Source organism: Numida meleagris, chromosome 20 (assembly GCF_002078875.1).
Source record: "Numida meleagris isolate 19003 breed g44 Domestic line chromosome 20, NumMel1.0, whole genome shotgun sequence".
In the NCBI taxonomy this organism is placed as follows: domain Eukaryota; kingdom Metazoa; phylum Chordata; class Aves; order Galliformes; family Numididae; genus Numida; species Numida meleagris.
Window position 1 is genome coordinate 3,773,709 of NC_034428.1, and position 25,194 is coordinate 3,798,902.

The following is a 25,194-nucleotide window of genomic DNA, read 5'->3' on the forward strand; positions in this document are numbered from 1 at the left end:
ACTTAAATCATGCACAGCGTGTTTTACTTTCATTGAGAGAGGCATTGTGCAGAAGAGGCTGCGCGCTTTTCAGTGCAATAAACTCTTATCTTTAGACCCTATGTGGAATATTGTCTGAAGAAACAATTTTTATTGGATTTTCAAGTTTCCATTAAAAATGAGGGGAAGAAATGTTTAGCAGTCATCTGTTGTAGAAACAGATCCTTGCATCCAAACATTGCGTGCCAACTTTTAGGCCTAAACAGCGCAGAGGGGAAGAACTGTGGACACCATGAGATGGCATTCATTATGGAAATGCCACCGAGCTCTGAAATACAGCAGCACTGCTGGGTGCCTCTGGAATAGGCTTTCTTCTTGCTGTCATGATGTGACAGCAATAATTTTACAAGCTTAGGATTGTTGAACTCCAGGAGCCTGTGGAAACTATTTGTGGTACAATGACAAGGGTGACCGCTGAATCCCTGTCCCTCTGTCAACTGATAGGGCAAAAACAGCAGTTCTGTTTCTGAATGCTGGAACTGCGCTGCAGAGACACTTGAATGCCCAAGAAACTGTGTCAGCTTTCAAAAAGGAGAAAAATACTTCTCATGATTTACGTAGCTGGAAATTTATTTATGGCTTTTGCTATATTTTGTGTTCTGGAAATGTTCGATCAGTGGCCTTTTATTTGAGTCTTATGGCTGTGGCACAAGATGGGGGATAGGACAGATGGTCAGGTTGAAGTCATCGGGGCTGTTACAGGCTGTGGGAAAGGAAGCATCAGCTTCAGCAGTCCTGCACTGTCAGTCTGTGGGCTGTTCTTCCCCGTGTTGCCCTCTTTGAGGAGAAATTCAGAAAACAGCTGTAGACAGAGTAATTTCTTCAATAGATTATATTAGATGCCATTATACTATATACTATTAATAACTAAGCATTTCTGTTTCAACTTATGCATAGTTTAAACTTTGAGTAACTTGATGCACTTGTAGAAACATACAGGAATGTGTGGGTTGTGGCTCGATAATTGAACTAATGAAATACGCAGAAGTATCTAAAGCTGAACGTAACAAATGCAGTGGTGCTCCTGCAAGGAGGGCCCTTACCCTCAGTGCCCAGGACTTCTGCTTTTCCCTCTGAAGTACTCTGTGTGTGGAAACTTTGAAATCAGTGCTTGGCACACCCTGCTTATTTGCTTTGTTTAGTATTCTGAATTCTTTGTGGTTGCAGAAAGCAGTGATCCGCAGTGTCCTGCACTTAAAGAATTGTCAGAGTGCATCACTACGCCTTTCTGTTTCTGAGATACACGTTGCAGGAATGAAATTCTGCAGTCCAGCTGAAGTCACATGTGCTGACTGCATTAAGGGGCTGGTATTTTGGCAGAACGCCTGTGCTGCTCAGATCGTATCTGATTGCAGATGGTATCCGTTTGGATCATACTGTCAGGCGTTCTGCAGTGGAAATGGGAGAACTGAGGGTAGAGTGGAAGACAATAGAGGAATTCCTAAATACAGGAGTTCAGAAACAGCAAAATCCTACTACTTAAGCAGTTAATCAGTGAATGTGAAATGATTTTCAATGTTACCATCAAATTATTAGATAAAAACCGAAGCAAACAGAAGATGAAACGTGTACTGAATGGAACGCTTTTAAGAAAGACCATCCTCGTTTTTTGTTGTTAACATCTAGGACCTTAGGAAAAAGATAAGACTTGTTTTTAAAAGCACTTGGTATGCAAGCAGATTCAGGTGACCAAAACGCTTTGTTTGCATTTGGGTTTCAGTTCTGAAGGGCACATCTGGATTGTGCCTTGTACAGAGGCTGCCAGTCGTACAAACCTGCGCCTGGATCATGCCCACGTACCCACTCGGGTCGAGATGCGGTGTAGCTGCATTGGTAGCATTGCCCTTGGGTTCAGCAGTGCTGGGCTTCCTGGTGAGGGATGTGTGTGCCTGGAGGGGAAGGTTAATGGGCTCTGAGGACTTTTCATATTGATAATTAACTCCCTGGGGTGATCTCTCTGCTAGCAGTCCTTACCCTGTGTAATACATTGTTCCCTTCGTATGCTGCTGCTGTAGATCAAATATTTTCAAATGAAACTTAGTATCAGTCTTTCAAGTTGCTTTCCTAATGGTATTTTGTTGATTAAAATCCCACACAGTACTGAAGCAGACTGGAGCTTCTGCAATAACCCTAATGCAGTTTATCTTTTCCTCTGAGACAATTTGTTTTCATTTCGTCACTCTTTAAATTTGGAAGATTATCTGCTTTTGCATCTTTAATTTACTGCATAGATGGCTTAGCATGCTTGAGGTTAAACTTGCCAGCAGCTTTTCGAAATAAGATTTCAATATCAGATCTTGAACCACTGGATGTCAGCATATCTTATTTGGATAAGTTTTATCTTTATCTCTCACTTTTTAATTTTTTGTTCAGAATATTTTACATCAGTGCATCTTACCTGTAGTGTACTCAATAGAGTCAGTCCATTCCCTACGTTATGTTGTTATGAGTGGGAAAAAGATCCTGCTGCATAATAGATGGGGTGAGAGGAGAGCTGTAGATGGAGAAGTATTTTCTGCCAGTAGTTCTTGTATTCATTTTTGAAATCTATAAAATGTGAACGACATGTGCAGCTGCTGCCTTGGGTGATTGAAGTGAAAAGCTGAACTGCTGTGTGTTGAAAGAGCATCCTAGTATCGCAGTGGTCTCGTGGTGCTTTGGCTTGATTTTTGGTGGGAATGATTTGATAAGCCTGCTGTCCATTGAAGTAAATAAAAAGTCAAAATGAAGCAGAGGTTCAAGTTAGTAGGTACAAGACTGTTTAGGTAGTCCTAGGTAGCTGAGTCTTAATGGCTTGGTCTTTTAAAAAGCCAAACAAGTGTGTAGAAAGTCATGATGAAGGAAGGAGATAAGGAGTTATTTTACTTGTGGTAAGTCCTCTGTAACTGGTTGTGTAGATGAATTAAGACAGGTTTTGGTGTCTTGTATGCATTGCAGCCTGTGGGTGCCAGTGGAAGCAGTGTGTATGTGGAATGCACCTGCACAGCCCAGGCCTAGCTGGAGGTGTGAGCACAGCCAGCCCCTCAGGCTAACACTGAGAATGGCCTGCTCTGGTTTCTAACTCAGCATTAGTCTCTGGAGCTCTGTGATGTTCAGAAGTTTTTTTTTTTTTGTTTTTTTTTGTGGACTGCTTAAGGTATTGTGTATTTAATGAAAATAGGGACAGTGGAGCAGTCCCATCTGCCAGGAACAATAGTCACAGCTGCTGCTGTAGGCAGATGGCAACTTGGGTTCTCAAGCAGGCGTCCTTGGTGGCAGAAAAGCTTTGTAAGGCGTTCCGAGTTTAATTTATAGAGGTTGAGGGGAGAAGTACAACTTTTTTTTATTTCTAATGGTTTGTTTTCATTATGTGATTCTAAAATCTATGAACTGCTTTCAAAGAAGCTTACTCCAAAAGGTAAAAAACAAAAACAACAACAAAAAACCCCAACAAACTAGAAGTTGCTAATCTTTTGCTTTCTCATCTGAGTCTTTTCTGAATGAAAAGGCACAGTGAATGGAAAGAAACCCTATTGTGTAATAATAGCGAGTTGGTTTTCTTTTGAAGTAGCATTGTGTTAGTGTGGTTTGGATAGTTTCATTAAGGAATTTATATCATAGAAATAACCTTTGGTTTAAATCACTGATGGGAAAAGTCTTTAATGAGAAACTGGCTGTTTAGGCTGACACTGAGGACGTGGGTGGTAAAGTAGTGGGAATTTGTGTAGTGACTGCTACACAGGTAGGAAAAGCAAGCGAGGGGCTTTGTGGGAGTTGTCTTAACTAACAACTTTTTTCTTCCACTTAAAAACCACAAATGAGACATCTTCAGTGAAAGTGCAGCGTAGGTGGGAGAGTTCGTTTTGATTCTCAATCTATTTTCTTCAAGTGAATAGTTGTAGGTATCAGCAAAAATTCACCCATTTCTGATAGGCCTCGTGCCTGCCAAGGAGCAGGCACAAGTTCTCACAGCTCATCTTGGTTAGTTTGTTTTCTACGTACAGCTTGCTTTCTTCTTTTCTTTGTTTCTTTTCTTGCCTCTTGAGGTTGTGTTGGGAAGATAAACTTTTGTGGAAGAAAGTCACTGAAGCCTCTCCTGGATGGTCCTGGTCTGTGGATGCTCATAACTGTGGTTACAGTGAGTTGTCCCTGGATGAGCGACTGTCCAATGCATTAATGCTGCTGTGCAGTCATGGTAGATGCTATCAAAACAGGCTGCTCTGTGGGTGCTGGGGAACATGCCTTGCAGTGAGGGCTGAATTGGGAACTGATTTGAAAGACAAGTGAAAGAAGTCAGGACAGCAGAGTTTACCGAAGTTCTTCAGATGTCTTCTCCTGTTGTCAGTTACTTTGTTTGTTACAAGTCTCACAGCAGGCAAGGGAAGGCCTGAATGCAGGCTTAGCTCGAGGAGAAGATGGGGGCAATTTTCTCTGCATTTTCTTTACTTCTATTTGCCATGAGAACTACTTTTAAGAATCCAGTGTTTTCAGTACATGAATCAGTTAAACTATTAAGGCTGGCGGAACGGCCTCCCCTGGTTTCTAGTGCTACATGATGTCCTTTTAATGCAGTGCTGGCATGTGTCTGAAGGTCAAAATGGCCTTTGTAGAAGGCCAGAGGCTTTCGGAGGTGTCATCAAGTGAAAGCAGAAAGCGAGGGATGAGACTGTATTATCCTGAAGCAAAAAACGCGGGAGAGAAGAATTGAGCACAACTCCAAGCGCTGATCCACAGCTTCTGCAGCAGGCCATGGCCACGTATCGAATGACAGCGGAGTTTTGGAGTGCTTTTGGTTCAGCTTTTTGGATGGCTGGAGCAGTGTGGGTCAGCTCGCTCCCACTTGATGCACAGCCTGCCGGCATGCTGCTCTCCCAGAATGCCAGCTGTAGCAGTGGTATTTATAGCAGTGGGATCTGCAAGAGCAGCTGAGGATGAGAGCAGCTTTCCAGCAGCTTCTGTGAGCGAGCCTTTGCCTTGCTCTGCTGCTGCTGAGCACAATGCCCTCCCCCATCCAACCTTTCTCCCAGTACAGGGCTGAAATTCCACAGTGGGGAGAGAATCCGGTTGAATTCCAAATGAGCTGTTCTTAGCTTCTATTTGGTTTCCTTTCCTTTTAATGATTTGAAAAATGCAAACAATGCTTTGAAAAGGAGGCACTGTTTTACAAGCTGGAAGTGTCCATTTCCCTTCATTTATCTCTTGTAATAACAACCTTGAAAGTCTGTTTTATAAAAGCGGTATGGCCGTATATCTGATTGCAACGTATGCCTAGGAAAGAAGCCTGTATTAAACGTGTTTTTGCGGGGTGTTATTCACGTCCCAGCACATAAGAATGCCTGCTCCACCCTGCTCTCAGTAACCAACGTGTTCCCATTGTTGGCATTCCATTCTACAGATGGCGCAGATAAACTTCCCAGACACGCGCATTTTAGGATACATTTATTGTTAATTTGGTCTTATGGGTTTGATTCTAAAAGTCTCAAGATCATTTACCTGGTTTAAATTGACCATTCAGACATAAAACTACTGCTTGTATTCAGATAGAATTTCAGGAAGGCACAGAATTATTTGGTATTTGTTTCCCTACATTTTGCTGAAGAAAACGTACCCCTTCCAAAGTTCTGCCTAGCTTAGCTTTTTTTCTGAAAACTTCTCCCTGTTCTTTCACCAGCGAATGAGAATGAAAGTGAAGACAGGGCAGTGCCTTTTCTGCTGGCTGTTATCTCAATACGTGTTGGTATTTGGTAGGAATGTGCTCTGGGTAGGTTACTGCTGCCATTAGGAGAATTATTGAGGCTGGTGTGAATGCTCTTCTGTCAGATGACGACTCATTTTAACTGCTTTTATTCCCTATGAGGGAATAGAGGAGTCTTTGAGCCTTCAGCCTTGATGGATGGGTAGGAATACAGGAATGGGCAATGTGAACGACAGGAAACAGACTGCATTGCACAAATGATGGGAGTTTGGTTTCTGCAATTCCATACCTGACTTCCACCATTATTGGGTTTTATTTTTGAATTGCAGTTGATAGGAGGTTGGTTTTCTATTTTTTTTTTTTCCTTTTGAATCTATCAGTCTGCTTTCCTCTCCTCCCCAGCACAGACTGTATGTCAGCTAATCCCAGGATTTAGCCCAAGTTAATTCTGTCTGCTGGTGTTTATCTGAAGGGCAAACTGCAGCTAGCCAGCTCTGTGCTGGAGTGCCTACAGAGTGACCAATGTGTGGCACGCCTGGTGGCAGCGTCCCCCGCAGTGCGAGTCTCATTGCTCGTGGAGGTGGAGCTGCTCAACCTAGTGACTTGGCTTAGAGGCAGTGAGGAACAAGAAGCCTTGCATTTCTTAACTCTTGTATGCTTTGCACCCTCTCCCCGTTCCACAAGTGGTATTTCTCGTTATAAATGTAAAATTAAGTGGATATTCGCTGTGTGTTTTTTGGGTATAAACTTGAACAAGTCAAAGCTGCATTGTAAGGCACAAAAACTTAAAACGACCATTGGAACACCAAACTGTTTCAGTACTGAAGCTCTCTGTCAAAATTCACGAACATTTTTTGCTGAAATTCAAAACTAGAAGTGAATTTGATCCCATCAACCTGAAAGGCTGAAAGCGTGTGTTATTTTTGTGCTGGCTGATGGAGCAGGTGGTGGGCGGTATGGAAGCGCTGGTTAAGGAACAAATAGAGAGGAAGAGGTTGGGCTGTGGAAGAACATCATGCCAGGAAATGAAGTTGCTTGTTTAAGTTAGGGCATGTGAGATCCAGCATTTTGTGAGGATGGGTTTGTTCTTGATACCGCCCATCTAGAATTACAGTTCCTTGGTTGATTGTGCTCCAGCTTTCTGGTTATCTTTTATTAGACGATACAGCTCCCACTATAAACTTCTCCTTTACAGTAATTGGTTAAAATATGTGGGTTGTGTCTTGCAATCTAAATCTGCACCGTGAGCCATCTGGTGTCTTTTGAAAAAATCCTTTTTTTGTAGTTATCCATACGTATCAACTGCATCTGAAAATGAAGAAGTAGCCTGGAGAGGGGGAAAATGAGTCTGTCATTTCTATTGTATTAGTTGATTAAGTGCAGAAGCAGGACTGGCATTGTTCTCTGTGTTTGGGGGAGTGTGGGAACAGAAGTGATAGGAGCATCTCTGTGTTACTGGGTAAGGGGCCATAGGTCCCTCTTTATTCTGTCTTGCCCTTGTAGTTTTCTAATTGTGTCAATTGCACAGGATCTCTTTGGATAAGAAAACTCCAGGAAAGTCATGCCAACCTTTCTAAAGCTTTGGAGCCCGCATCTGGTTCTGGAAGTTACACTGCTGGGGAGCAGTACCTGTGAGCTGTGTTTCAGGATTGTCATTGTGTTTGGGTTCTGAATTGCTCTTTGGGATTCTAACGTTCTCCTTCCTCAGAGATGACTGTGATTGTGTATTCTGATCTGTTTGCAAAGCTCCTTAGTTGTGTATGCTTTTTATGCTTCTCAGACACGTTTTCTGGCAAGTTATATGTATGAAGAATGGAGCGTAGACTGAGATGTCAACTGCTGACTTGTGTATTGCCATTTTGTAGTACACTTCAGAAAATCACATTTGCAAGAGAGATCAGAACAACACAATTGCTTATGTAATGATACACAACTTGAGATTATTTGGTGTGAAGAAGCACAGTTTCAAGCTGTTGGTTTCCTTACCTTTTTGTCAGCGTGACGTAAAAATTCCTGTGTGTTTCTAGTTACAAAGCCCACAAGTTAAACAGCTGAAAAGAACTGTTTAATTAATTTGGGCTTCAGAGAGTGTATCAATTACTACTGCTTAGAGGAACCTCAGTGTGGAGAAGCTCTGTATGGTTCACCGTGCAACTATAAGGAGAAAGAAGCTTATAAAATGATAGACTACTTTCTGTAGAATTTGCATCTCTGCATTGGGATGGCACGCTTCTGAATTAGTTGTATGTAACCCGTTTCAGTAGCTGTGGTATAGGAGGCGGTGATTTTGTAGATCACCTCTGCCAATTTCTGTTTGTTACAAAAACCTTAACTTGTGGAAAGCTGTAGGATTCCGAAGGAGCAAAGAAATTGGCTCTTGGTAAAGCAGGGGGCCTGAAAAAGGGATTGAGTTTCACAGAAACTGGCTGCCGAGGCTGACTCCAGCATGCAGAGCTGCTACAGTGCCACGCTGATGGTAACTAATTATTGCTGCAGCACAAAGCGTTGGTGTCGGGCTGCAAACAGAAAAGTTAATTGCCACGTTGGACCTTTGAAATATCAAATAAACAATTTTATTCTGTAAGATAAAAAGGCCATTAATGTGTTCCTGCTGTGATCGTCTGCCTTATTGCCTTTCTCATTTCCTGAGGCTCTGTAATTAAACCATTAGCTTGTGTACCATGCCGTGAGTCTGCTGTGGTGAGAGGGGACGGATGATGACCTATTTCGTGATTCACTAATACAACGCGTCTTGGCCTTGCACAGTTTAAAAACCAAATAAAATAACTGAAGAGCTTTTACCGTTCTTGTGGGTGTTGGAGATGCTGGAAGCAATCCTTTTACTTCTTAATTCTATTTGTTTCCTTGTTAGCTGAAAAAAACAGCTTACCGAATAACTTGGTGCATGAAATCAGCGTTGCCTACTCGCTCTAATTTCTACATGATCATGCTTGGTTTTTTTTCCCCCTCCAATTTGGCATATGAAATTTGAGGATAAAGCTTACCTGTAGTATAACAAGTCTTCTATCTAACTTAAGAAACATCCACGAGCATCATCTAATAGTCCTTCCAAAGATGGCCCTCGGCGCAATAGACACCTTCAAGTTAGGTCAGTTGCTTTAATTTGATTTCCTGGTTTCTTGCTGCCTCACCATCTTCTTCCCGCTTTCACAGCTCGCCTTATGATGCATCTCATCACTCAGTCCAAATCCAGACCGCGTCAACCGTGACGGATGCTAGCAGCTTGATGCTTCATGCGCTAAAAGAGGGTTTCAGTCCGCATGAATTCAGTTGGAGTTGTAATCTTGTTTCCTCAGTTGTTCTGCCCTTCTGGATTCCTTTGCAGACAGGCCGGATTCTGTTAAACCAGTGACACTGAAGACAGACAGTGTCGACTGTATGTAAGGAATCGAAATAAGGATAAAAAGACTTCGAGCTTGAACCTGAAACTGAGTGAGAAGTCTGCAGCTGGATCAGTCGTGAGGGCCAGCATGCAGAGCTGCTGGCAGCCAGGAGATTTCCTCTGCCCTGTTCCTGTTCTGTGGAAGGTTTTGGCCAGGCAGCTGCATTCCCAGCCTCTGACAGAGCTGCCTTCTTGCACATTGTTCTGCCTTTCCTAATATACTTCTCATGATATGCTTTGCAAAAATGTGCATCCTAGAAAGTAGTTTTCAAGACATGGAACTTAATTTGAAAGAGTTCAGAGAAGCCTAATTTAAAAAAAAAAAAAAAAGAAAAAAAGAGAGGATCCACTAGCATAAATCCAGGAGCCTGAGCTTCATCTTTGTGAATGTGACGGATCAGATTTGAGTTGTAAGGGCAAGTGGGTAGTGCACTGCCCGACATAGAGCATGTTGCACTGCTGGAGAGCTTCCATAGGTGGTCAGCGTGCTTTTATGAGCGGCAACATGAGTGAAAAATTAGTTATTCTTGTGACTAAATGTTATGATACTTCAAATTTTTTTCAGCTCTTAGTGAGAAGTGTGTGTTTTCACGTCAAACTCCTTTTTGAATAATGCTAAAATTTATGCTGCTCCTTGTTCTGCTTCCTGCTTCTGACACAGTAGAATCTTAGAGTGCAAGTGAACTTTCTTCCTTGGAGGGAACAAATGCCTTGGCCAAGAGAGGTGGCTTTTATACTTGTAGGTGACAAAACCAAAATTAAAAAAGACTTACAATTGGTATTTCACTGTAGGCTCTAAAAAGAGACACATCAGCCATGCCATGAGATAAATAGTTGAGATCAAAGTTTTGTGGTTGTGAATGAATTGTCAGGAGAGTTGCCAGCAATACTTGTATGTGTTCATGTATCTGCTTTGAATTGTGTTACGCAATACATAGGGATGGGTTCTATTTATTGCTGCTTTTTTCTGCTTTTAATAGTTAAATTACTTTCCGTTGAGCCCTTAACCCTCCACGATTGAATAAAGTGGTGTTGTTCATCCCTGAAGGACACATTGAACTGATTTGGAGACTGGGTCTGGTCCTGTTTTTGAGCATAGGAACCTCCTGGTGCAAGACACGATTTCTTATTTACTTTCTGGAGATTTGATTGTTCAGTAATTGAATGAGGACCGGGAGAAGTTGTATTCCAGGCTGCTAGAAGTTGCACTGGAGGAGAACTGCATGAGATTTGGGCAAGAAGGTTGTCTTGTGGGATTTATTCACTGAAGAACTGATTTAATACTGTGCTGTAGATGTAGTGTTACTGCTGCTTGGTCAAGAAGAGCAGGGGAAACGGGAGCCATATATGACTGCTTAGGTTACTGGTTTGGTATGTGTTGATGCCCATGTTGCTATCCAAAGCTGCACGCGTTTTTGCCGTGTGACGCTGTACGGGTGTGAGGCATGTTATTTGTTGGCTTTGCACGTCTGTCAGCTTTTGTACAGCAAGAATGTCAGCACAAGGTGAATCCAAGTGAAAATGAAGTTGACCACAAGAAAGAGTAGCAACTGTTGCTATTTGCGGTCCGCGCAGTGATCTCTTCTCCACAATGCGGTTTTGGACTACGGTCCTGCTCAGGGACTCAGCATCTGGTAGAGTGATTAAATTTTGAAGGGAATTCTGTAACTGCATTTTCAGAGACTTCAGTGCAACATGTTAAGGTCGTAATGCCTGAAATGGCAAGAGCTGTGGGTGTTGCCGTTTGTTTCTGATCTTATTTCTCCCAAGAAATGGGAGAAGTCGCCATCTCCCAGGGGCGTAGCCTTACTGGCCTAAATAGATGAGAAGCAGCCATCCTTTGCTTAGGCTGACTGCTACTGCAATGCGAGTTTTCCCCAGCAAGACTGTCACCACCTGTGTACATTCTTCTGTCCTTGTAGATTTGGTTTGCATGTATCTAAATCAGTGTACAATTTCAAAGGCAGATTGCTGCTCTAGGTGCAGATGGGCATGTGGTTTATCTGATTTTGATACAGTCAAGAGTATATCTATTTAAAATCTTTTTTATGTAGATGATTTTGAAAACAGCTGATGGAAACAATCCTGTAAGTATTTCCAGCAATACAGACTTGAAAAGAAGAAGCAGTAGTACAGATTTACTTGTGCAGCAAGAGCTGCACAATCTACGGGAGCCCTGTATGTCACTGGAATGGCAGCTGAATCTGTTGGCAGAGGTTACTTGGCAGAGGGGTTGAAAACGACACCTAAAATATACCTTGAAAAGCATTACATTAATTGTAGGGAATGCACGTGTGTGGATGGTTGAAATAATTCAGGGAGGCGAGGAAAAGAAAAAGAGCATAAAAGTTCCAGATGTACTGATAGGAAAAGTGGGGTTTTGTTGTGTGCTGTGTCCCCCTACCCCCAGGTATGATGCTTTTTCTGGTATTTGTAATGTTTTTAATGAGTCACCTGGCGATTCTTGGATTGTTACATGCAAATACTTAGGGAAGAAAAATAAACCAAGGATTGCAAGAGCTGAAAAGGCAATTGGAAGTCAGCTTTTTGAATGCACCTTAGGTTGTAACAGGAGCTATAAACAAGCATTTTGTTCTTCTGTATTGGCTATCTTGTGTGGACTTTATCATAGACCTTCTGTATGTTACACTAAACTTCTGAAGAGAGCAAACACGCAGGTTGATGGGGGCTGTATTCAGTGGCTAAGAACATTTACGGTTTGGTTGGTTCAGCCATTGTCAGTACCATTATAAATCTCTGTATAGGACATTGAAGTAAATTACACAGAATAATCCCCCAAGTATTTGTAGATACAACTTTTCCCTGTCTTCTCCATTACCCTGAGAGTACTGAGCTGCTTGAAGAAAATCCTTGTGCAGTGAGCTCTTTTACAATTTAACTTGTTTTTCAGAGTAGTCTTGAGTTGTCCTGCTGTGGAATCACCATGGATTCTGGAGGTCTTTGTGTTTTCATTCCTCTCCCTTGTTTATATCCCTCAACTCCTGAAAGCCTTTCCCATTCTACACGCCAAAGGAGCAGCATGACCTACTTCAGGCTTTCTATAGGACAGAACAATTTTGTTTAGCAGCATCATTCCTTTTAGGAATGGATTTCCTTGGAAGCCATGAGTCTGATGCTTCAGTCTTATTACTCCAGAGTGGTGTGGGAATACTCAGACAGACGCTGAGGGTCAGCGAGCTCATTAATTATGCTCGTAAATGTCAAGTTAGCTAAATGTTTGAATTTTGTTTCTTATAGGTATTATAAACCCAAAGAATCCCAAGGAAGCGCCAAAGTCCTTCAGCTTTGACTACTCTTATTGGTCCCACACATCGGTAAGTTCTTTTACAAGGAAACCATTTGTCCTGACCTGGCTTGATTTAACTGCTTGCTTGTTTTCTGACTGTGCCATCCCTGTCAGGTGTTTCTGCACTCTCTCTCTCACCCTCATTCAGATTGAAAGCTTGAGAGAGGGCAAGTCTAAGCTCTTAGAGTTTAATAGCAAGTTGCGAGTATTTGAAAGATTATTTAAAATATTCAGCAACAGTTTTGTCTTAAATGCTTTAAGGGTGCACGTGAACCAGAGTTACTTTGGTTCTATTTGCAGATGACTGACAGTTGCTCGTGTTCTGCAGTTCAAGGAAAGATGTGGTCTGTGTTCCCCTTGGCGTGTCTGGAAAAGGGAGAGTAGTGACCTATGTTTCTGATAGCTGCAAAAGCAATAAACTCTCCCATCTAGCTCCTCTGCCCCACCCTCCTGCAAATTAGTGCTAAGGTCTTGCTGACTTCCAGTAATTGTTCTAAAGCAGAACTGTGTTGATCTGCCGTCAACCCCTCCCTTTTTTTTTTTCCTCAAAAAATATAGAAAGAACGGGTAATGCTTTTCTCTCAGTTTTTAATTTTAGCATGTAGATAGTGCAAACATGACAATATTTCTGAGTAAATCTGTGGCTAGCAAGGATACTTTCATGACAAAAACCTAGAAAAATTTGGATTTGTGCTGCCCTTTTTGCCGTGCAAATAAATTATGGGATCAGCTGAAGGAATCTTAAGAACACATGAAGTACCAAAAACTAGCAGACAGGCTGTAGCAAAGGAAAGAGCTGATCCGAAAGCCTTGAGTCTAACATTCTAATGAATGTTATCTATCTACCTATCTGTTATCCCAGCTAGATTTTGTCCTGGTTTCAGGAGTAATTAATATTAAAATGCAACATTTCAGGAAGAGAAAATACTAGGTTAATAATATCACAGTGACATTCTCCCTACAAAATCAAATTGCAGTGCTATGTTAGCTGTGCAGTCTGTTCTGGTTTGTGCAACTTACAACATCTGCGTTGTTAGAGGGGTAATTTTTTCCGATATTGGTTGGAGTCTGACCAGTGCAGTGCCTCAGTGCTTGACATGTACTGCATAAAAACCCAGAGAATTCATGTCTTTAGTTTGTGAAGTTTTGTTTTGAGCAAGTTCTGTGTTTGCTCTGACATCTGGCAAGTTGATTTTTTGACATTGTGATTGTTTTAATTTTTTTCATTGCATATGCAGCATAGCTCATCTTAATCAGGCAGTAGTGGTGGTAATGCTTTATCCAAAGCGTAGCAGAACTTTTCAGTCAGGTGTTTGAAGATCATGCCTCGCTCTGTCCTTCTGCAGGTTTGTCACTGCATCTGCAGTCAAGTTGGTTTGTTTGGTTTTGTTTGGTTGGGTTTGCTTTGCTTTGTTACTGGGATGAATTGCTTTAGAGTAGCTCTGCCTTGAATCTAACTGTAGAAAAATGTTCTGATATACTGTCCTTGGCTGATTTGCTTACTTGCTAGTTTGAAGTATGTATTCATGTATTTAGGGATTTTGTAGTCACCATTGCAATTACTGAGGTTGCAAATCAAAACCTGGATTGGTTATAGGCAGCGAAATCAGGCAGCTGCCAGAAAATTCTGGTCTGCTTTAATGATCCATGTACATTCTCTTAGTCTAAAAAAACTCAACAGCTTTGTCTTCTCTTTTCCCTCTCCTCAGCCCTAGTCAAGAGCAGCCACTCCAGGACTTTGTAGCTTCTGGACCTTCTTTCTTTGTATCAACTCTCCAAACTCTACTTTTGATATTTTTCCTCTCTCCGTTTCAGACGCCTTGAATCACGTTTGTCAGTGATCTTGCACAAAACACGTCCAGCAGTGTCAGCAGTGTTCACAACCCAAAACTGGTTTCTTTTCTTATGGAGGTTGTTTCCTCAGCAGTGCTGGAGTGGTGTTGCCAAGGCTGTCAGTCTCATTCTTTTTCAGCTGATTCTGTTTTGGGAAAGATCTGTGGAAAAATGTGCTCTCTTTGCCTTTTCCTAAGAGAATTGACCCACAAGATGGAATTAGATTAATTGCTTTTTGAAATGCTACATGGCAGTGAGAAGACTGTTCTGATGCTATTTTCATGTCTTTTCAGCCTGAAGATCCCTGCTTTGCGTCTCAGAGCCGTGTGTACAATGATATTGGGAAGGAGATGTTGCTGCATGCCTTCGAGGGCTACAACGTATGCATTTTTGCCTATGGACAAACTGGAGCTGGGAAATCTTACACCATGATGGGCAAACAGGAGGAGAGCCAAGCAGGGATAATCCCCCAGGTATGACAGAACCCAGAAAGGGATTTTTTTTTTTTTTAATAGCATGTTCAGATATTTACTGACCAATACAGCTTCTTTGTATTGCAATAGCAGTTCACAGACAACAACAGTTTCTTTCTGGACTGAAAGAAACTTGCTCAGGAAAAGAATGCTAAGCAATTTCCACTCTGTTACACTTCTAAAAATTATACTTTATATTCTGTCTACTTTTCCTTCATTCAGTTTCTCTCCTTCATTGACATACTGGGAAATGAAGGTGTCCTGGTCACAAGGTTTCTTGTCTCCTCTGGCTGTAATGAGGTCAGCACTTGAGACCTTTGCACTCAGTAGGAATTGAGGTGATAGTGCTGATGATTCTGCTGTAAGGGTTTCGTGGAAACAAGCTTCTCAGAGCTAAACGGCAAATAATATATCGATGCATTTGATAAGATTGTATCAAAATCTGGGGAGAAAATATTTAGGCCACCAACCTCCATGAAGTATGGGGGAAGTGTTCTGGTTCCACTTGAGGCTGCATATGTAGATTATCTCGAAGTCATGCTGGAAGAGTATATTTGTTCACATGTGCTGGGATAATGTAATTAAGGACGTAGTTACTGGAAGTATTTTTTCTTGCAGTGATATAAAGTATCAGCATAATGGGTGAAATTAGTTGAAAATATATCAAAACAGCCTGGTGCTGAAATATTTTGATTTGTGATCTTGATGTTCCCATTTCTGTAACCTCAAATATGTATGAATTAAAGACTGTTCTAAAAAATATACTTAATGTTGCTGTAGATGCAGTAATGCTCCTGTTACCTACTTGTTTCTAAACAAAATTTCCCTTGAATTTCACTGAGAGAGGTCTCGTTATGAAGAAACAAAATGATTTATGTATTTAGAGAGAACCTGTTGAATCTGTTCTTTCTTATCACGTATGCAGAGGGTACAGCACAACACGTTCTAAGTAATACAGGTTGTTGCCATTAAATTTCTGTGTTGGCAAAATTCCTTGACTCTGTCTTCCTGTCTTGTAATGTGATATTTTATACTTTGACCATGTGTTGACTGACTGACTTCAGAGTACATGCTTTAAAATTGCCTGCATTTTCCATGCTATTTATTTTCCATGCCATTTATGTTCCATGCAGTGGCTAGTAGGTCCACGTTCCAGAATCCTCTTTGTATGCACATCCCTCTGTGTACTCATGCTTTTTATGTTCCTGCACATATCCGTGCGTTTGCCAACTGTTCATTCTTTTTCTTCCTTTGTGATCTTAATTTTGTGTCTCTCGTTTCTCTTATTTGTAAAGCAGTACTACTGAAACAGTAGAATGCTGAGTGGCTGAAGCATTCTTCATATGAAGATGCTGTTAAATGAATTTTGATACTGTCTGCCTATTGATTTAAATCTGAGTACTGGAACTTCAGCCTATCAGTGAATTGACAAAGGATTATTCTTTTAAAAATAAACAGGCTGGGATAGGATTAAGTGTTTTAATCATGAGTTACTAAAATTCTTACTCCAATTTTGGTTCTTTTGTGCATTAATGTTATAGTGGATAGTTCTTCTAATTTTAAATTACAGAATATTAATATTGGTTAAACCTAGAACAACTGAAATGCCTTATAAAATAAATTATCAAGGCTGGGTGATAATGATAGATAGTTGGGGTTAAGGATCTTCCTAGTGACGCTGTTTGTCATTGGTGCAATCTGTTCTTTTTCTTCCCCTGCCAAATTAATGACTTGTCACTGCTGTTACTTCTTACTACTCAGTACGAACTAATTTCTGACTTGGTTTTAATCTCTTTCCAGCTATGTGAAGAATTGTTTGAGAAAATCAATGACAACAGCAATGAAGAGATGTCATACTCTGTAGAGGTGAGTATGGTGAGGAATAAAAGAATATCTGTGTGCTGGACATCAAACAGTTTTAGTTAAACATCAGCGTTTTTTGAAACAGCAAAGGGATCTGCACATGTAGCTTATGTTGACACCTGCCGCATGTGTACCTTGCGACTCTTCTTCCTTTCTCTCTTTGTCTCACACTATTCAACTGAGACACCTACTCACAGCTTTCCTGTGGTGCACGGTGGGAATTTCTGCCAGAGGCACTGCAGTTTTCACAAGGAGGAAGTTTTAAGGATTGTTAAGTGATCTTTGAAATGCCTGTTTTCAGGTGAGTTACATGGAGATTTATTGTGAGAGAGTCAGAGACTTGTTGAACCCGAAGAACAAAGGGAATTTGCGGGTGCGAGAACATCCTCTGCTTGGCCCTTATGTGGAAGATCTGTCCAAGTTAGCAGTGACATCTTACACAGACATTGCAGACCTCATGGATGCTGGAAACAAAGCCAGGTTGGTGGCAGTAGCATGTTACATACTTCTGTCTCTGTGGTGGTGTTATATGATGTATAGCACATAATTTAAAATTATTTCTGTGATGCACTTCCTTTTAAAAAAAAAATTGATTTCAGCTCAGCAATATTACTGAGCTATGCGCCAGTCAATTCTGTGAAATGCTGAAATTGGTTTGAGTGGTGTAATGGTGTTGCAAATCGCTACAGATACTTAAGGCTTATAATGGCTTTAGATTAAATAAGTAATTGTACTGGTTTTTAAGTCAGTCTTTTGGTCTATATAAGTAGTTTGTTCACTCAACTGATCAGGACTAAAGGTGGCTTTACAGCTTTAGGTTCTTATTCGCTAACAGTTGTCATTTATAATCAGTACGCTTCATTTAACAGTCTGTGTGAGACTGATGTGAATACCATTTATGTTTTGTTATATGTTAGTGTTAGGTTAGTAAGTACACAGATTGAGCAAGCTCTGTTTAAACTGTGCTGAAGCTGGGAGAAATTGAGCAGTGCAAAGTAAGTGCAAATGCAGCTGTGCTGAGTCTTGCAGGTTGTTGTACTTGCAGCATAGAGGCTGCTGTTTTCTGAGCATATCAATGTGTGTTCATCATCTAGGACTGTGGCAGCTACCAACATGAATGAAACCAGCAGCCGCTCTCATGCTGTGTTTACAATTGTCTTCACTCAGAAGAAACATGATGCAGAAACTGATCTTTCCACAGAGAAGGTATGTTACAGATGGGGAGCGGGAAGAACTTAAGCCTTAAGGACTAGGTTCTATGGGGAGAGATACATGAAATAAGAGAAGTCAATCTTCCCTGCACCCATTCACAGAACTTTGTTCTTTTGCTTGTCAGTAAGAAATTTTCACTTATTCTCTGGGCACAGGGATTGGGATGACCGTAACTTAGGCATTTTATAGAATTTGTGTGTTAAAAGGAGGTACACTGTTTAGAATGGAACAGTTTCCTGGCTTTTATTATGCTGAAATAGAGGCTCTGTGTGCAGAAATACCTAAAATACAGGTAATGTTCACATTTTTCAATTCATATGAAAATAAAACAGAACAACAAACCAGTTTAGAAGATCTCCCTCCATCTTAGTTGGGCCAGTGCTTTGTTTTTGATGTCACTGGAATCAAGATGATGTGAAAGTTTATTTTCCTTTGAGATTCTTATGTTGCCTATAGCAGTAACAGTTTCTTTTCACCTCTGTTCCTGTCAGCAGGCCTCACTGTCTCTTTTTACTTTAGATAAAGTATAGTGATGTGTAAAACAGAGCGTAATCCCAGATGCTTCTTATCCACAATATAGTGGCATCAAGCTAACTGCATGCGAAAACCTTAGTTTCAAGCACACCGTGGTCATTTGTAGACAGTTTTTCTCGTGCCATAGAATGTTTTGAAGTTACTTAGTTTCTTTAGTTTGTCAAGGACTGATTCTAGTTGTTCTTTCTCTCTTCAGGTCAGCAAGATCAGCCTTGTGGATCTGGCTGGGAGTGAGCGAGCTGATTCAACTGGTGCCAAAGGAACCCGATTGAAGGTATCGGACCACTGATGTGTGGGGAAGCAAGGGAATTGGGTGCACAAGCAATGTAAGAGTTGCTATTATAAGTTTGGAATAAGTAGCTGTGAAAGTAAAGGCTTAATTTTGCAGAGATTCATGGTTGAAAAATAAGAATTACTTACTAATACCGGATTCTGTTTTCCCAGGAAGGAGCAAATATAAACAAATCTCTCACGACTCTTGGTAAAGTTATTTCAGCATTGGCAGAGGTGGTAAGTACAGCATTTACTTGTCTGCTGCTACATCCTTTCCGTAACTAGTAAAACTGGGACAGTGAGAGTAATGGAGTACAGCAGAGTCATTCACTGTTCTTGACCTGGCATTCTCAGTGAAGTTAGCTGTATGTGTATCCTAAGCATCTTATGGAGCCTGCTGGAAACTGTTTCAAGGTAGACTGAAGCATTAGTTTATTTAGCTTTGAAGAAGCCTGGCAAAATGAGTCTACATTTACGTAGAGGATGTTTTTCATATAGCAAGCTTTCAGTTCTATAGAGCCATGGAAGTATTTCTGTTGGAAAGAATAATTCTGGAAATCTAACAGCATATTTCTTGTTAAAATACTAAAATGTCACACGTTAGAAATACCAGTTCGATCATCACAGACTTCTTTCAATGCAAAGACTTAGTGTGTTTAGTTGAGTAAGCGTATGGTAATCCAAACACAATCTTGTAGGTTCAGAAAAGTACTTTGTCTTGTGCTTGTCTATTCACCTTATATTAAAAGAACCCAAAACAGCAAAAAAAAGTGAATTGCTGCTGCCTTTAAAAGTGAGTTCTCAATAGCTTGGGACAGATTGAGCTTAAGTGCTTCTTGGGTTTTTTTTTTTTTAAATGAAAATTATTCTAATTCATGGGGCTTCTCAAAAAAAGAATGCTATATATAAGCTCTATTAAGAAGCTCATCATTTATTGTCTTCCACTTTCTTTAATGCTTTCAACTCAGGATAACTGCACCAGCAAGGTAGGGTTGTTGGAGTGGTAGTGGATGTTGTCTTTTTTGACCAGCTGTGAAACTTTGTTGTCTTCATTTTGAAACCAAAGAGCAAGGATCTTTCTTGAGAAATTCCTGTTATAAAGAATTGTTACAAAATGTGAGAATGGTCAATACTGAAACTCAAAAATATACTAAGATTGGAGATAAATAAATGAAAAGCACACACTTAAGAAATATTCCCAAAACATACTTTACTACATCCCTTCTCCTGATTTGGTGAATTAGCTTGGAAATACTTACCTTTTAGGAAGGGAAACTTTCTTTGCTTTTGTGCTTCTGTACTCCATGCTTTTTTCTTTACCTCATGTGGTAGATTGCAGGCAATCATCTATTCTGCTTTTTCTAAAATGACATGGAAAATTTTGCAAGCTCTAGCATCAGGTGATTACCTGCTCTACTTAATTTTACTTGTCCGTTTTAAGGTTACTCACTTTTGGCAAGGGACAAAGAGGAGCCTTTTCAGCACCTCTTGAGCGTTAAGAGTGAGCAGTTATGCTCCTTTTCCATTCAGTGTTTATTTTTCAGGTTTGTTTGTTTTTTTAATTTACTTTGTAGAGCAAAAAAAAGAAGAAGACAGACTTCATACCGTACCGGGATTCTGTACTAACGTGGCTTCTTCGAGAGAACCTAGGTATGCCTGATTTTACCTGTGCCAGTATGGAAAGAAATTCTCAGTCAATTTTCCAAATGTTTTTAATTCACTTCAGTTTGTATTCTTTAAGAGTTTAAATAATTTAGTAGTCAAATCTGAGTTGTATGTTTCACCTTTGTTAAAGCTGAAGCTTTGCTGCTTTTCTATGATTTTTGTGTGTTCCTTAGTTATGTGGAATGAAGTTGAATTCTGTACTTTATGGAAAATACTGATATTTAGTAGGTAATAGTGTTTAGATTGTGCGCTGCTGTGTCATCTAAAACTTTACCTGTTCCACTGTAGGTGGTAATTCCCGAACTGCTATGGTTGCTGCTTTGAGTCCTGCAGATATCAACTATGATGAAACTTTGAGCACTTTAAGGTACAGTTTGTTTTCATCTGAGATGAATCTGGGTAGCTGTTAGCTCCACCAGGCACATGATATCCTTCAAATTTTTGGATATGGTATTTTGAGAAACCTCTAGGAAAGAAAACTCTATAATGAAAGAAATGCAATTACCCTAAAAAGGAAAAACTGATCTATTGTATGTGAGCAGTAAACTAGGAGTTAATTGCCTAATTTTAATTTGAAAAATCTAGCCCATCTTCTCCTGTTCTTTTCTAGTGTGGTCACTATAAGCATTTTACTTGAACTGAGGCTTCAAGGCAATCAGTAATGGGGAATAAATTCTGTTGTGTGTGGTGCAACTTGTTAATGCATCTTGTCTAGATCTTGAAGGAGGCTTGTTCTTTTTGTAGCAGTACCCTGTATTAAATACAAATTCTTCTGATGTAAACCCTGTGTTGCGTATGAGCATGTATATGTTCATTGTAAGGGTTTTTTTGATTGGTTCCAGATATGCTGATCGTGCAAAACAAATTAAATGCAATGCTGTTATCAATGAAGATCCAAATGCCAAGCTGGTGCGTGAGCTGAAGGAGGAGGTGACAAGGCTTAAGGATCTCTTGCGTGCCCAAGGGCTGGGAGATATTATTGACAGTAAGTGGGTTAAACAGACCTTGCCATCTTGGGTTCGGTCTCTCTTACACAGGGGAGGGCGAGCTTGGCCTGCCATAGAATGTTGAAGTTGGATGTAGGTGCTGACGTTAAACTTTGAACATTTTAGGAACGGCCTCTTCTGTCTTTAAATAACTCATCCTAAGTTCAGTCTTTGTAGAGTTAATATGGCACCTTCAAACTCTCAAGGAAAAACATGGAGATGGATTTTTGTATTGCTGTACAAGTAATTTTACTGTAATAGAACTTTCACATTGAAGAGTTGCCTTGGTGAGTTATGAAGGGCATTTTGCCTGGCCACTGATAAAAGGATAGTTGTGATGTAGCAACTGATTTCATATTGAGAAAGCAAGCGTATTTTCCTGTTTCTTGAAAGACAAAGGTCATTAGTTGATACCTGGCTTTGGTACCATCCTTGTTCAGAAAAGAAAATGATGCCTAACTCCTGTTAGACCACGTCCTTAGTGGCAAAGCATTTGTCATCTCAAAATTCCTAGCTATGAAGCAGTTGCATGTAAATAAAATACTAAATTATTTTGGGGCAAGAGTTTGAGTTAGGTTGGTAGAGCTCTATTGTTTCTTTTGCCAGCAATCTGTTAAGGCACTAGGACAAAACTGTGCCTGAATTATTGTATAAACCTTTCTGTCTGCTTGTTTTCAAGAGATGGGGGCCATGAGAAAATGAAATGCGTGAGAACACCTGTTTGGTGCAGTCTGTTTTTTTGGTTCTAAATCAAAACTGAAAAAAAAAATGTTACTGAAAACTGTGTGTTGTATCTTTAAGCGTGGAGTAGTATTCTCTTCCCTTCCTATGTCACTGGTGAATCTTCAATTTTGATCCTTGTATTTTCCCTCCTGCTTCCCTTCAGTTGATCCAATGGGAGATGAATACTCTGGAAGTGGAGGCAAATGTGTGTATTGTGTGGTTTTCTTCTTAACCTGCTTTCTCTGGGTCAGCTTTTAACTGAGCTTTGCATGCCAGCATTTCTCACAGGGAAATCCCAGACAGAACCCTCCTTGTGGAACGCTACACAGTCTCATGGAAACTAGCTTAACCAGCTTAGATTAAGTCGGCAGTCAAAAAAAACAAGTCCAAGTTTAAAAATGCAGCATATGTTCATTGCTTGCTCTCTGGCAGAATACAGAAGGGAGAGCGGTCACGATTTAGCCTGTTTCCATGACAGCTAACATTTTACGTTTGAACTAAAATTTTTTTTCCTCAAATCTTTTGGGCTACTCAGCTGAAACAGCTTCTGCTCATTTAGCTTCCTAACCTTTTAACTTCTCTTTACCACTTAGAAGTATTTACTTGAAATGTGTGGATTAACTTAAGATGAAATAGTATTAGATCCTCCTGGAGACTGAGGTTTATTTTGTGTAGCCTCTTTAGACAAAAAGAAGTTACATGTCTTGTACTGATGAAGGTTCCTTATTTGAGCTGTAATGGCTGATGGTGATTAGTTTACTAGGGTTAGAAACACTCAGCAAATATCATTTTATTTCTGTTCTACTGCTTACCTTTATGGAAGGGAAATATACAAAGTCCATTGTAAGAGAAATGTCTGCTATGTGTGCAGAGTGAACTTGATGTGGGCAGATTTTGTTTTAAACTCTCAGGCAGTCTTCTCCCCCTCCCCCCCCACTTGAAAACAGTATCAGTAGAAGAGATCTGTCTGAAATTTCCTGAAATCAAAGCTACTGGTGATGTAAAGACTCATCCTGGCCTTGTCTTATGTTCTGATGCTGCTTCCAGCGTGTGCATATGTCATCTGTTAAAGCTGCAGCCTCCAGGAGGAGCGTGCATGGTGTCGAGGGTTTTGGTTCTTAATGATCACAGCAACTGCGAAAGCTACTGCAAGCGCCACTTCCTTCATGGCCAGGAGTGCATGTGTCTCCTGGCCTTTCGAGACTTCATCCTCCCTGCTCTGCCATGTCTGCTTTCCTCATCCTGATGGCATTCCCTTTCCTTAACCTGCCTTTCTTTTGTTAACCTTCCACCCCTGCTTCCTTTATTTGCAGATGGTGGTTTTCAAACTGATTAGATGTAGTCATGAGGCCGAAATAGAATGTGGAGTCAGCTGAGGTATTAGACTTACTGCAGCAGTGTTGGTCGGGGTAGTAGTGGAGGAGATGCAGAAGGACATGGAAATTTATGCGGTGTCTGTCTGAGCATCTCTGATTTTTCTAAGAGTGAAACCATTATTCATAACTTGCAAGGTCTGATTTGACTTGCTTCTTTACTAAGGAAAAGTACTTTGAAGGATTTGTTTGAGCTAGAAGTTAAAACTATTGAAATTATTAAAACTGAGCTGTCTAGTTACAAAATATTTTTTGTGATTATTCTGAGGATGCAGTTTGCAGACGTTTGAGAAGCCAGGTTAGATCAAAATAAATTGCCTCTGGATGGTTTTGTTTTTAAATCATTCATGTGCCTTCATCTTGTTTTCTGCCTTTAGAGGAGGTATCTTTCAGGTCTCTGAAAAGCTCTGTTTATTCAGGCTCCAGAGGCTGCCTTATAACTTTTTTTTTTAAAGTCTTTCTCCATGTAAATGAGAACCAAAAAGCTTTAAACCACCTTCTGTGGTTCTTCTGTCAGAGCCTCAGCAGATACGTCACTGATCATGTATCTGAGATGGCTGTTTTTGAGATGGAGAGGATTAAGAGGAAGTGCAGGCACATTACTGTCAACTTGTGTTCTTTCCTCCCTGCCGTGGGCTGACAGGTGGCTTAGATGCTGACAGCACGCAGCGAGGGGTTAGCTTGTAGTCCTTGTGGTCATGGTGGTTCATGATCGTTACTTTGAATTAAAGGAGTCTGGAAGGTAATATTTTGCTGGGTTAAAGGGGTTGGTGTATATTCAGGCTGCAGCCCGGGATGTCACTAATCCCATCAGTAACTGCTCCTGTTCTGACCTTCATGGTGCACAGCAGCTTAGTGTTTGTTTAGGAATAAGTCAGTTTATTTTTGGTGAGTGTAATTTATTTTTTTCAACCTTTTTTGATCAGAGTGGTTTATGGCAGAGCCCTTTCCAATAATCCTCAGGGCCTGATTTGAGTTATTTCGGTCATACCTACTAATGTTAAGGGATTTGTTTCGCAACTGCCATCTAAAAACTACAAAACTTGTTTTGTCGCTGCTTAAATGCTTTCCTCTTATACTGGTGTTTCCTTCCTATCTTCCTCTGTCTTTTTCCTTCCCTCCTCCTTTTTTCCTTTTCCCCGTCTCTCTGCCTTCCCTGTGTCTGTGTGTCTCTCTCTCAGATCTGAAAGATTTTCAGAACAATAAACATAGATACTTGCTAGCCACCGAGAATCAACGTCCTGGCAATTTTTCCACAGCCTCCATGGGGTCCCTCACTGCCTCTCCGTCCTCCTGCTCTCTCAGTAGTCAGGTGGGCTTAACGTCTGTGTCCAGTATACAGGAAAGGATCATGTCAACGCCTGGAGGAGAAGAGGCAATCGAGCGTTTGAAGGCAAGTGTTGCTGGAGATTAAGCAGGCTAATATTTTGATCTTTTCAAAGGCTAAGCAGTGTCAAAACTGGCAGAACTTTCCTTCAGCAAAAATATATCCAGCGTACTGCTGTCTCCATTGGAAGTTGTCTGAAACCCACATGTGAGCTAAAAAAATCCATCTTACTGAAGTGAGTTAGAGACTGTGTTCGTGTGCAGCCTTTCCTGTTAGGATTGTATGGTTTTAACTGTAGCCTGGAGCTACCACTAAATTCAAAATGACGATCTTGGTTCTTGCTTATAGGTCTTCTGATAGTGGCAATTACAGGAAATTTGAACTTAAATATAGACTTGAAGAGGCCTGGTGGGCACTGGAGTGGACTAGGTCTGACTAGCAAATACAGTCAGCTTTCAGAAAACCAAATTACCCCAAAGTTGAAAAAAGGAGGCAGAATAATCCTGCCA

General features: G+C 40.7%; 1 protein-coding gene across 7 annotated transcripts in view; it reads left to right on the forward strand.

Annotated features, from left to right (window-relative positions):
• The window catches only part of KIF1B (kinesin family member 1B), an 85,983-nt gene that overhangs the window by 7,906 nt on the left and 52,883 nt on the right, over positions 1-25,194 (forward strand). For 3 of the 7 annotated variants that reach the window (XM_021374637.1, XM_021374632.1, XM_021374635.1), the window contains exons 3-13: positions 12,375-12,451; positions 14,550-14,729; positions 16,530-16,595; positions 16,894-17,072; positions 17,687-17,798; positions 18,535-18,612; positions 18,783-18,848; positions 20,186-20,261; positions 20,565-20,643; positions 21,119-21,261; positions 24,540-24,751. In XM_021374637.1, coding sequence (XP_021230312.1) covers positions 12,375-12,451; positions 14,550-14,729; positions 16,530-16,595; positions 16,894-17,072; positions 17,687-17,798; positions 18,535-18,612; positions 18,783-18,848; positions 20,186-20,261; positions 20,565-20,643; positions 21,119-21,261; positions 24,540-24,751 — 1,268 coding nt within the window. Of the gene's footprint in view, positions 1-12,374; positions 12,452-14,549; positions 14,730-16,529; positions 16,596-16,893; positions 17,073-17,686; positions 17,799-18,534; positions 18,613-18,782; positions 18,849-20,185; positions 20,262-20,564; positions 20,644-21,118; positions 21,262-22,148; positions 22,191-24,539; positions 24,752-25,194 lie in introns of all 7 variants that reach the window. The other 4 variants (XM_021374638.1, XM_021374634.1, XM_021374636.1 and 1 more) reach the window with 2 other exon arrangements.